The sequence below is a fragment of the Erpetoichthys calabaricus genome, chromosome 15, assembly GCF_900747795.2.
Source record: "Erpetoichthys calabaricus chromosome 15, fErpCal1.3, whole genome shotgun sequence".
NCBI classification, from domain to species: domain Eukaryota; kingdom Metazoa; phylum Chordata; class Cladistia; order Polypteriformes; family Polypteridae; genus Erpetoichthys; species Erpetoichthys calabaricus.
In genome coordinates this window covers 45,917,743-45,931,279 of record NC_041408.2, presented here as the reverse complement: position 1 = coordinate 45,931,279, position 13,537 = coordinate 45,917,743, and the positions used below count along the sequence as shown (strand labels likewise).

Genomic DNA, 13,537 nt, shown 5'->3' with positions numbered 1-13,537 from the left:
ACATCATATTTGCAGTGTTTGCTTTCTGCCTTAAGTATATTTTCACAGTCTTTGGGACTATATTGAAGCTCCAACATTGATATACCTCCAAAACATGCTTTCTAACTAACTTTCTCTTGTTTACTTTCTGATTTGGATTAAGCAGTCTTGAGAATGTTATGTAATGTTAACTAAGTGCTTTAAACTGACACTACACAATGGACACATTTACAATATGGAAGGTATGTGAAACATTTTCTTTGTAAAGTTCTCAATACGAATTGCTTGCAGACAGAATTTATAGATTTATTTGTAGGGAACAAAATGCTAGCCTTTTCTTAAATAATTCATGAATTTAACAATTTGTTGTTAGAATTCTTAACGAACACAAAATAACATTTTAATCCAAACAAATTAGACATAGAAACCTGGAGTATTTTTTTTATTTTATTTTTCTGTCCTTCTTGGTCATCTGACCATAACATCAAACTTATAAGTTACTTGAAAATGAACCCATAACTAAGAACTCTTCAACTACTTCATCTATTACTTGTATATCTGTATTTTTATAAGTGCATATTGGTGTATTCTTATTTACTATTTTTGGTATTTTATTTATTCATTCATATACTTATTTCTAATTTGTTTTCTTTTTTTTTGCACTTTTTTTAAACTTTTCATAAAGCACTTTGAGCAAAATTCCTTGTATGAAACTGTACAATACAAATAAACTTTGTTGTTATTGCTGGAGGCTACGGTGTTCCAATAAACAATGTCAAAGTGTTAAAATAGGAGTACTGACAACTACAATGGCTCTGGACTACCTACTGTATGCAAAAGCAAAGTACACAGTATGTCATTAATATATACATTCTGCATGCCAGTTTTCCTTTAAAGGTGGCAACAATTTCATTAACTTTTTTATATGTTTCAATTTTTTTTTTAATGCCACAGACTGAATGTCCATGTTGTACTACTAAAGCAGAACACATGAAAAGTTATACAATTAAATGGTTAAATTTATAACATAAAATCCATTATTCCTTACATACAGATATATTATATCATTTAAACGAATAAAGTTAAGGTGCCTTAAGTTTAAATAACATGCCATCGTTTCTTTAGGATGCTGTGTCTCAGCCGAAAGATACTTTCTGTAATCTTTCAAATTGCAGCACTGGTGACTGCTCTAAAAGAACACTCCAGCCAAAAATTGTATTTTTATATGCTACTTACCACATCTAGTTTGTACGGATCAGGGAAAAAAAACTTACATTACTTGTGTCACATAATCCACATGTCAGCTATCCAATCATATGCTAAAATACATCCAGGCACTGGCAGCATCTTTAATGCACCCTTCCACTTTCCCAGGAAATGATTCCCTGCTAAGCAATGTTTCATAACATGTTTGTTGTTCATTGCATGGCATATGCGTGGACAAAGAGCAGGTGGAAGGAGATAATAGGTACAGTGATTTATCATACTGCAAAACACATTTTCACCTACTTAACCAGAGACCTAAAAATGCACTAACTAGTAATGCACATCAAAAGCAACATGTCTGTGCATTGTAAACTCTCATCCATCTATTGTATGGTCTCTTGTCTGCACTGAAACATTACAAGTGGTAATAAAAACTGCAGTTTAAATAGCTTTCTTTAGTGTTAATTATCCAGTGCTTACTGACCATTTTATTTTTCTTTTTGAGTTTGTATATTTTGTTTAGTAAATACATTGACCTTTCTAATCAGAATACTTCTGAATATTTCACATATAGCATGGTTATTTTGAATTTGCATTTATAAATACTTTTTTCTAGTGAGTCTTGTTAAGTTCTGTTAAGATTATTGTAAACTGAAGGAAGTCAAATAAACAATCATATTTTTTTTCTTAGCGTTCAGTAAAAAGTTAAAATTGTAATAGTGAGGTTATACCAATGTTTATTGGGTTTGAAAATAAAAGTATTAAGATTCACTGAGTATTTGTAATGTCCCTGTATCCACCAAAATATCACCACACACCCTGACACAGGCCCTGAAAAAGTACTTATCTGTATTTTAAAGAAATTGTAGTGGTCATGGTGACGCTGATATTCACACCGTCGGAAAGACAGTGACTTATTTATTTTATTGTGGGGACACCCAGCCTTGAACCGGAGTGCACACATTCACTCACAGAGGCACAGTTAGTGGCTCAATGAATCGATAAAGAATAATGAAATGCATATCAATAAAATGAAGAAAAAAAAAAGAACATGCAATATAACAAAAAAAAAAAACACTTATGCAAAAGACCCTCCCCTGATCCCTGAAGGTGATATTAAATTAAAAAATATAGCTCAACAACAATAAACACTAACAGCAATGTCTAAAACACAGTCCAATTTATCATGAGCAGATGATAATGGACAGCCGAGTGAAAAATCCTGTGAATAGTTCACTGTGAGCAATGTAAAGTTTGTCCTACCGGTTTCCTGATATGGTGTGGGATGAGGTGATTGGGAGCACTCCATCTGATGAAGATGTATTCAATCCATACAAAGTCACATGAACAGACAGGCACAAGACAGACCATACATCCAGGCAGGAACAGTAATCCAAGATGAACAACAGGTAATAAAAACGGGGTATATAGCAAATAAACAGACAGAGAGACGGATCACAATCCCTCAGTGTCTTGCCAGTTTCCTTTTTAAAGGGCCCGCTGGCTCAATACTCCCAGCAGCCCCTGCGCCCTCTGAAAGCATTCAATAGCATTACACTGCCAGGGCCACTGAGATATGTAGTACCTTATTATGTAGCTCTTCTACAAAATATTCAAGAAACTGTTAAGAATACTGGATAGATAATAAAAGTTGCCTGGCCACAAATACAGTAGTTTCTATGCTTGTGAATGTTATGAAATGAATACCCCACACGCATTACACACAATGACAGTTAAATATATGAAAAATCATGTAAATGAATAATTTGGAAGCATTAAAAATAATGTAAATCATAAAGCATATGTAAAACATACAGTACATTGATACATGTATTGTAATCTGGGATTACCATAGTAATGAATGAGATGTTAGTGACTGCCAGACACATATACAGTATTAGCAAAGCAGGCAAGGGGCTGAAAGAAACACATCCAGTGAAAACTCAAACACTGGCAGAGGAGGCATAAAACAAAAATGGTTGGAAAAAATGTTCTTTGAGCTGACTGTTTCTTTAAAGGAATACTCTGCCCAAAAATATTTTTTTATAAGTTACTTATCCCATGTACATTGTACTGATGACCAAGAAAAATGTTTATTCTTTTATTTTCATGAAGAATAGAAATAATGTATGTTCTTATAGAATAGGAGTGTATGCTGGCCAGCGGCATAAAACAGCAAACAATAAAGAAATGTCCAATGAAAAGTACTTGCGTTACTCATGTCAAATGATCCAAATCAAGTCATCCAATTGGATGTTCATAACGTGCAAAACACATGCATGTTACACAACAATATTGTTAAATATTCGAATTGAATACAAAACTTTTAATCAATGAATGAAAAGTAGAGGTAGGCATTATCGTATAAAAAGATCTATTTTAGATGGGGCTCTCTGTTCATATTGCTCTTTTTTTTCTTTCTGGGTATGGCTGAATATGCAGTTTTTTTTTTTTTTCTGGATTGATTTTGAAGTATACTGTTGTATTGGCTACTTGTTTGAGTAAGCTGTAATCTGCTTTATTCTGTTTTTTTTGTACCTGAATAACAGGAGACAGAAGTTCCTCAAGGCTCTGGATGTTGTAGGACTGTCTTGGTTGACACGCCTCTGCAACATCGCATGGACATCAGGGACAGTGCCTTTGGATTGGCAGACCGGAGGGTGTGTTCCAAGTACAGAGGGATCACACTCCTCAGCCTCCCTGGAAAAGTCTATTCGGGGGTCCTGGAGAGGAGGGATCGTCAGGTAGTCGAGCCTCTGATTCAGGAGGAACAGTGTGGTTTTCGTCCTGGTTGCGGAACAGTGGACCAGCACTACACCCTTAGCAGGGTCCTGGAGGGTGCATGAGAGTTTGCCCAACCAGTCTACATGTGTTTTGTGGACTTGGAAAAGGCATTCGACCGTGCCCCTCGGGGAATCCTGTGGGGGGTACTCCGAGAGTATGCGGTACCGGACCCCCTGATAAGGGCTGTTTGGTCCCTGTACGATCGGTGCCAGAGCTTGGTCCGCATTGCCGGCAGTAAGTCGAACCGGTTTCCAGTGAGAGTTGGACTCCGCCAGGGCTGCCCTTTGTCACCGATTCTGTTCATAACTTTTATGGACAGAATTTCTAGGCGCAGCCAGGGCGTTGAGGGGGTCCTGCTTGGTGGACTCAGGATTGGGTCACTGCTTTTTGCAGATGATGTTGTCCTGTTTGCTTCATCAGGCCGTGATCTTCAGCTCTCTCTGGATCGGTTCGCAGCCGAGTGTGAAGCGGCTGGGATGGGAATCAGCACCTCCAAATCCAAGACCATGGTCCTCAGCGAGAAAAGGGTGGAGTGCCCTCTCAGGGTTGGTGGCGAGATCCTGCCCCAAGTGGAGGAGTTCAAGTATCTCGGGGTCTTGTTCACGAGTGAGGGAAGAATGGAGCGTGAGATCGACAGGCGGATCGGTGCGGCATCCGCAGTAATGCGGGCTCTGCATTGGTCTGTCGTGGTGAAAAAGGAGCTGAGCCACAAGGCGAAACTCTCAATTTACCAGTCGATCTATGTTCCTACCCTCACCTATGGTCATGAGCTATGGGTAGTGACCGAAAGAACGAGATCGCGAATACAAGCGGCTGAAATGAGTTTCCTCCGCAGGGTGTCTGGGCTTTCCCTTAAAGATAGGGTGAGAAGCTCAGTCATCCGGGAGGGCCTCAGAGTAGAGCCGCTGCTCCTCCGCATCGAGAGGAGTCAGATGAGGTGGCTCGGGCATCTGATCAGGATGCCTCCTGGACGCCTCCCTGGTGAGGTGTTCCGGGCACGTCTAACCGGGAGGAGGCCCCGGGGAAGACCCAGGACACGCTGGAGGGACTATGTCTCTCGGCTGGCCTGGGAATGCCTTGGGATTCTCCCGGAAGAGCTAGAAGAAGTGGCCCGGGAGAGGGAAGTCTGGGCATCTCTGCTCAAGCTGCTGCCCCCGCGACCTGACCTCGGATAAACGGAAGAGGATGGATGGATAGATAACAGGAGACAAAATGTTATAGATAAACAGTCTAAAAACTTGTTTACATTATCAGAGGAAGAAATTCACCAGTAATTAAAGCCAAAAACGTATTTTATAAAAGAAACATTTTAAAGCATTCTTTCCATACTGTTAATAATGCTCACATAGATATTTCAGTGATGCTTCGCATGTAAATGTAGCATAGTAGTCTCTAGTGCAGTTTACTGCATTTAAAATGGAACGGTCATACAAGACATCAGTGAGTTGTTGTTTACATCATGGCAGCACCTATTTCCTTGATACACAATAAACAGTTATCAATGGAGGGAAATTGAAGCCATATTGACTGTACCTGTGATGACCATGACAAGATAAAGGGAACTGGTAAGTCAGCAGAACAAACAGGAACTTCATCAGGATACTGAAAAGAAAATTTCTGATATAAATACAATGTCTATTTTGGTGTAATTAATAACTAATGAAAAAATATGCACTACATACAAATAATAATTTTCATCAACATTATACCTTTTAAGTAATGGGTGTGGGCACAGGTAAACCACAGACAAGAAAAAATAAATAAAACAACAATAATTCAAAGAGATGACTATTGTATACAAAGATACATTTTCAAATATGAACTCACTGAAAATTCAAATTTATTCAAAACAAGCTAATTGGCAGCAAAAACAGGTCACTAATTAAGAAAAGGGTTAGAATGAAAACCTGCAGTCACTATGGCCCTCCAGGACTGGAGTTTGAGATCCCTGACTTAAGCAAACTATTCCTTTGTATAATGAAGCTTACAAAATTAACGGAATGTTTTTTTTGGAACCAAAACAAACAGGGTTATATAGGTTTAGTGTCAATAATGTCACATGTATAGAGTGCAGTGAAATTATTGCATTAAAGACAAAGTATTTTAGATTGCACTGCTTGTTTTTAACACTGAACATCTTAAAATTGCACAAACCACCTGATGGTAAGTTACATTAACTAAAGCATGTAAATGTTGGTTACAAAGATATTATTTTTTCACCTAAATTGCATATATTTCTATAAACATGTACATTTTTTAAACATCTTTTATTGTTGCCTGCCATACAAAAATATGCTCCTAGGTTTTAACATTTCTACAATGCAGCTCCTGAAATTTACCTACTAAAACACGCTAGCAGATGGGAATTTTGGCTAATCATAGGTATAGTGGACAGGTGGCCACTGAGGAATTATACCTCCTGCTGTAACTAATCATAATACCACTACTAAATTCAACTGTACTATTCACAACATCAAATTTAGTGCTAAGTAATTTTTTTTAAAAATCAAAATTTTTCAAAGAGAGAAATAAAGATACAAGCTTTTAATAAAAAGTTTTTCCAATTCAGTTTTGACAAAAACCTTTAATGCCTTTTTGTAACGTTTCATGAAACAACTTGCCTTTGGTCAAGTCAATTTATAAATTCAAACAGCAAGCATTTAAACTTTTTAAGTTACAGAACTCTCAGTGCTAGTGGAGTAGAAGAACACTTCATCATGTAAATGGACACGGTGGGGCATTATCTACTTTTGTCATTAGAGCAAAATGATAACTTTGGACATGGAACTTTCTCACAGTTTTGTTTGCTCCATGTCTGAAAGAAATCAAACCCTCGATTTCATGAATATAAATCATTTGTTCCTATGTAGATAATAGTTAACCTGCCCACTTTTTCATTGTCTTTTACTGTACATATGACTTTTACTAAAATACTCTCAGGCATATACTGTAACAACATTATTAATAATATTAGACAAAATATGCAATGCAATACTGATAAAATATACAATGCTATTTAAAATTGTCTAATTTCTCACATTTAGAAAAATGGGAAAAAGGAAAAAAATGTTATTGAAGGATGAGAGTGTTATGGTAGCATTAGGTAATAAATTCCTAGTGTAAAACTGAAAATATAACAGTTTGTTCAACATCACTAGTATTTTTAAGAATGTAACAAAAGTATTATTTTTGTCTGCTATAAAACATAGAACACAGCTATATAATATCTATTGACTGTATACTATCATTATAGTATCAATAAAATCTATAGTGATATTTAACAAAAGTGTATAACAGTAACAGTCAATAATATAAGTTAAAAATATTAGGCAAACATTAATATAATTATACAAGTATAATAATACAGTGTAAATAGTTCAAAGGGTGCTAACTACAACAGTGTTTTTTCTCATAGAAAAATCTTTATCAAAAAAAAAAAACAAAATGCCCACTTCTTGTCTTTACTTGTGTAGTGGCTATGTGAAACCATTATGGATAGATTTTTATATACTGTAAGATCTCTGTGCTGAAACAAGAAACAATTCTGATCCTCTTCCTCTCAAACAAAAACATACCTTTGTCCCTTGAGATGTGAAGAAATTTTGTTTAACATAAAATATTAGGAATTTAAATGATGAAAGGTCTCAAGAAATATTTGCCAGTACGTTATGTGCTCTTTCAATTTGCAGGGTATCCTTAATTACACTTTCGAGGATTTTGGTGAAGAAACTTGCCATGCATTAAGTGGGACTTCTACCTTACATTCCCTTAAGGATCTAAAATATTTCTTAGTGTGTTCCCACAAATCCGGTTTTCAAAATCTGTTTTTTTATCCCGCAAAGTAGAGTTGAGAAATAGATAGACAGAGAGACTGAGAAATTGATAGATGGTCATACTTTATAAGTCCCCAAGGAGAAATTAAACTTTACAGAAGCTCAAGAAAAATAAATAAATAAATATATAACAAACAACACCACTTCCAAAAACACATAAGAAATTCTGGCTTGAAGAAGAGAGCTGCTACTGTCAATCAATGTGTAAGTGGAAGTAAGACATGGCCAGATCTGCTCAGTTGTACTGCAGGTTTACATTTAAAAGGCATTCACATTCAAATAGAGCAAGTCCAGCTTGTTGTGTGCACAAATCTAACATGCTAATTGTTCGTTACAATGTCCTCCTAGTTAAGTCAGCAGCATTTTAAGCTCAGAATGACTTGTTCATTAGAATATCAATACAGAGTTTCTGTTCCTGAGTTAATAAACAATGATCAGAAAAATGTAGCATACAGTATTTCCCTAAGCTGTAACATGGACAAATTCAATCAGTATTACAATGACTGGATAACACATTTTAGTTTTAATTGTAATGTTTTTCTTTTTTTAAACCATTACTCATTCACTCATTTCAAGTGCCCCAACTGCCTTTTTCACTCCATCTATTTGTATCAGGTGAAAACTGTCTGCATTAAAATAGGGTCTGAAATAAGAAGTTTAAGCTGGTTCTCAACAATAAGCAAATGCCACGGTACCTGAACTCACCGTGACATGCCATTACATGTTAAAGTTCATCCAATTTATTTAAAAGCGATCGAACATTCCACATTATGGAGACATGCCAGTTCTGAGTACTTTCCACCTTACTTTTGTCCTTGCTCCTGCAATAAGGTGTAACAGGCAGCGATGATCATTTATTATATCCCACTATGAATTCTCAGAGTTTCTTACATACTCAGATTATAGGAAGCCATCAGATTCTCCAATCCTCTTCTCTCATTCTGTGACAACTTTCAAGTTATCAGCTTGACCAAAAATTAGTTGATACTGGCTGGTGCCTTGGGTATAGGTCTGTGATGACAGCAGCATATCTTCAATTTAAAAATTAACTTATGATTAACAGCAACCAGCCAGAGGCCAAATCTTAATATTAACATTAATTAAATAAACTGATCAATAACCATAAAAAATCAATTTAAAATCCCATTTAAAAAAAAAAAAAAAAACTTCTGTAAAAGGAAGCCACGAACTTGGCACCCAGAAGTGGTAGTTTCTTAAGCTCATTGCTTGTCTCAAATGATATCTGTTTCATATGGGGTGTTATGTTTTTATTTGTTCAAGATGGCCATTAATCACACATCTTTAAACTCAATTCTATTAGTATGCAATTGCTTGCAGGCGTATTATACATAGTTGAAGTTGAGGATGAAAGATGAATCCCAGTTTCTGTTGAGTACAGTAAGAATTTGGTGTTTAACTAGAGCAGAATCATGCTTGCCGAGGCCTCTGTCCACTTCAACAGGATTTGCCACTGATCTTGTTTTTCAGGATCAGCCCACAATTTTCTTTGATTTAGCCTGATCTTTAATTATTTTTGAGAGTTTATGTGTTCTGAGCCATAGGAAGCATTTCTATAAATATAAAATATTGTCAGAGGTGAATTTTGCTATCAGTGACTGATATAGAGACAATACTAACTTCTCTGCTTCCATCTCTTGCCACCAGACATTAGCTTTAAATTTTCGGCGTCTAGAGTTGCTACCAAGGAGGCAAAAAGTTTTTACACAAAGGACCTTGTCTACTACAGATATGGCTAGGATGGAAGTGGAAACAAGGGGAGTCATTTATAAAAACAATCATATGACCAGATTTTTTTCATATACAGTGCATCCAGAAAGTATTCACAGCACATCACTTTTTCCACCTTTTGTTATGATACTGCCTTATTCCAAAATGGATTAAATTCATTTTTTTCCTCAGAATCCTGCACACAACACCCCATAATGACAACGTGAAAAAAGTTTACTTGAGGTTTTTGCAAATTTATTAAAAATAAAAAAACTGAGAAATCCCATGTACATAAGTATTCACAGCCTTTGCTCAATACTTTGTCGATGCACCTTTGGCAGCAATTACAGCCTCAAGTCCTGTTGAATATGATGCCACAAGCTTGGCACACCTATACTTGGCCAGTTTCGCCCATTCCTCTTTGCAGCACCTCTCAAGCTCCATCAGGTTGGATGGGAAGCGTCGGTGCACAGCCATTTTAAGATCTCTCCAGAGCTGTTCAATCGGAATCAAGCCTGGGCTCTGTCTGGGCCACTCAAGGACATTCACAGAGTTGTCCTGAAGCCACTCCTTTGATATCTTGGCTGTGTACTTAGGGTCGTTGTCCTGCTGAAAGATGAACCGTCGCCCCAGTCTGAGGTCAAGAGCGCTCTGGAACAGGTTTTCATCCAGGATGTCTCTGTACATTGCTGCAGTCATCTTTCCCTTTATCCTGACTAGTCTCCCAGTCCCTGCCACTGAAAAACATCCCCACAGCATGATGCTGTCACCACCATGCTTCACTGTAGGGATGGTATTGGCCTGGTGATGAGTGGTGCCTGGTTTCCTCCAAACGTGACGCCTGGCATTCACACCAAAGAGTTCAATCTTTGTCTCATCAGACCAGAGAATTTTTTTTCTCATGGCATGAGAGTCCTTCAGGTGCCTTTTGGCAAACTCCAGGCGGGCTGTCATGTGCCTTTTACTAAGGAGTGGCTTCCGTCTGGCCACTTTACCATACATGCATGATTGGTGGATTGCTGCAGAGATGGTTGTTCTTCTGGAAGGTTCTCCTCTCTCCACAGAGGACCTCTGCAGCTATGACAGAGTGACCATCGGGTTCTTGGTCACCTCCCTGACTAAGGCCCTTCTCCCCCGATCGCTCAGTTTAGATGGCCGGCCAGCTCTAGGAAGAGTCCTGGTGGTTTCGAACTTCTTCCACTTACGGATGATGGAGGCCACTGTGCTCACTGTGACCTTCAAAGCAGCAGAAATTTTTCTGTAACCTTCCCCAGATATGTGCCTCGAGACAATCCTGTCTCAGAGGTCTACAGACAATTCCTTTGACTTCATGCTTGGTTTGTGCACTGACTGTGAAGTGTGGGACCTTATATACACAGGTGTCTACCTTTCCAAATCATGTCCAGTCAACTGAGTTTACCACAGGTGGACTCCAATGAAGCTGCAGAAACATCTCAAGGATGATCAGGGGAAACAGGATGCACCTGAGCTCAATTTCGAGCTTCACGGCAAAGGCTGTGAATACTTATGTACATGTGCTTTCTCAGTTTTTTTATTTTTAATAAATTTGCAAAAACCTCAAGTAAACTTTTTTCACATTGTCATTATGGGGTGTTGTGTGTAGAATTCGGAGTAAAAAAATGAATTTAATCCATTTTGGAATAATGCTGTAACATAACAAAAGGTGGAAAAAGTGATGCGCTGTGAATACTTTCCGGATGCACTGTATGACAAACCAATGTACAAACAGGTGTACATTACCTGAAGTATCTGAGAAGCACCTGGCACTATACTTAAAGATACAAGAATTATTTTACCAATAACATTTTTTATTGTTTAGGTTACTTCAGTTGTTCCATTTAGAACATGATGATCTGTAAATAATTTGTAACTGATATTAAACAAATGGATTATTGTTCTGTTGCATTCTTTCATATTTTGTAAAAAAATATGTTTTATGTGGGGAAATTTTATAATATTGATTTGTTTGATGATGAGCTGGACTGGTGAATTCCATTTGATTCTACCTTTTATCTGAGCCAATAAATAAGGATATTATTATTTAATTAGCAGAGTGGTTGTGTTTCATTTATTGAGTTTATTGTTGTGTATATGGTAAGTTTAAGTAGCAGATATAATCACTGTAACCTTGTAAGGAACCAGACAGTCAACTTGTAGGATTTTAACATTCCATATTTCATCTATCTACCCATGCTTCCCTGGAGCTGTGGAGCCTTCCCACAGAATTTAGACACTCAGCGAGCTTCCTAAATAAACATTAAGCTTTCATAGTTTTGTGTGCCAATGCTCCATTTTATAAGTGATTGCTTTTCTCTAATTAATCTAACACATGTAGCAAAGAAACCTCTCTCACAAGCTGATGCACAAGAAGGGGCAAGAAATCCACAGACCCTTCTCTGCAGTTTCTTGTTAGCCTTCTAGTGTGTCTCTATAAACATTTGTGAGAAGCAAATAGCAGTTCTGCCTCAAGTATCCAGCTCAAATCCACTACTTAGTCATTTGCTACAGAGAATTTGCATTCAAGCAAATTATGTGTTACTGTCTTGGCACAGTGCAATTCCAAAAAAAAAAAAGAGATATATGAACATATTTTTGGTGTGCATTGAACAGTATGTATTCAAAGATACGCTTAAATTTTAAAATCATACACTTTAATAGACCTCTAGAAACTAAATAATTTAATGGAACTTTAGCAATTTGATTAAACAGTTTAATTTTTACAACTCTTACATATATGTATCAAGATAGTACATTGTGAAAATTATCCTGACACACCACATTACCTATTGTACATGTAAAATCAGAATAACAACAATCACAAGTGGTATAAATTTATAACTAAAATAAACAGCTTTGAAAGTGGAATAAGGTTTAGATTTTGTCACGTCAAGTCAATTTTATTTATAGAGAACATTTAAAACAACATTAGTTGACTTAAGTGGTATACGGCTTCCATAAATACATCAAAATATATAAATAAATGAAAAAACAATAGGGGCCTACTCTCATGCAAGTTTGAAAAGCTAAGCAAAAAGATTGGACACTTTTAAATCCAGTTTAAAAACCTGAAGTTGATGCTGACTTAATATAAACGGATAAATTATTCCAAAGCTTAGAAGTAGTTACTGCTAAGGCACAGGCCCCTATTAAAGGCACAGTCCCCTCTAAGCTTAAGTCTAGATATCGGCACAACCAGTAACTTCTGGTCAGAGGACCTAAGTGATTGTTAGGGAGAGTAAGGGTGTAAGAAATCATTAAGATACGAGGGGGCTAAACCATTCAGAGACAAAGACAAACAATAACATTTTAAACCCAGTCCTATAGTGAAAGGGAGGCCAGTGAAGAAAGGGTAAAATTGGTGTGATGTGAGTATGTTTTCATGTGCCAGTTAGGAGTCTGACAATAGCATTCTGGACTAGATGAAGACAAGCAAGGGACGGCTGATTAATTCCAGTGTATAGTGAGTGGCAATTGTCAAGCTGTGAACAGAGAAAATTTTTGAAAATCAATTGCAAAAAGATCAGGCTTGACTTTAACTAATACCCTGAAATGATGGAAACAAGCTTTAAAAATGGAGTTAATTTGTTTGTTGAATTTGAGAGCATTATCAAAGATCAAGATTTTTAGCAAAAGGTTTAAAGTAGTTTGTCATAGTGCCAATGTTATTGCAGGAGGACAGATAAGATCAGAAGGTCCAAAACACACAATTTTTTTTTTGTCATTTAGACTAAGAAAATTTGTGACATCCATATTTTAATGTCTTTCAGACATTCCAATAAGGGTTTAAGAGAAATCATTTTGCTTTGCTTCAGTGGAAGATATGTGTGTGTATCATCTGAATGAGGAGCTGAAGAAGAGGAGAAATTGCCCAGGCTGACTGAAAAACATCTGCCTGTTAAGTAAGACCTGAAACATTCCAAAGCAATACCTTGGATGCCCACGTATTGCTCAAGACAAGCGATAAGGATGTCATTATCAACCGTATC

General features: G+C 36.9%; 1 protein-coding gene across 4 annotated transcripts in view; it reads right to left on the bottom strand.

Annotated features, from left to right (window-relative positions):
- The window catches only part of fancl (FA complementation group L), an 89,295-nt gene that overhangs the window by 32,894 nt on the left and 42,864 nt on the right, over positions 1-13,537 (bottom strand). For all 4 annotated transcript variants that reach the window (XM_051919625.1, XM_051919624.1, XM_051919626.1 and 1 more), the window contains one exon: positions 5,503-5,571. In XM_051919625.1, coding sequence (XP_051775585.1) covers positions 5,503-5,571 — 69 coding nt within the window. The remainder of the gene's footprint in view (positions 1-5,502; positions 5,572-13,537) is intronic.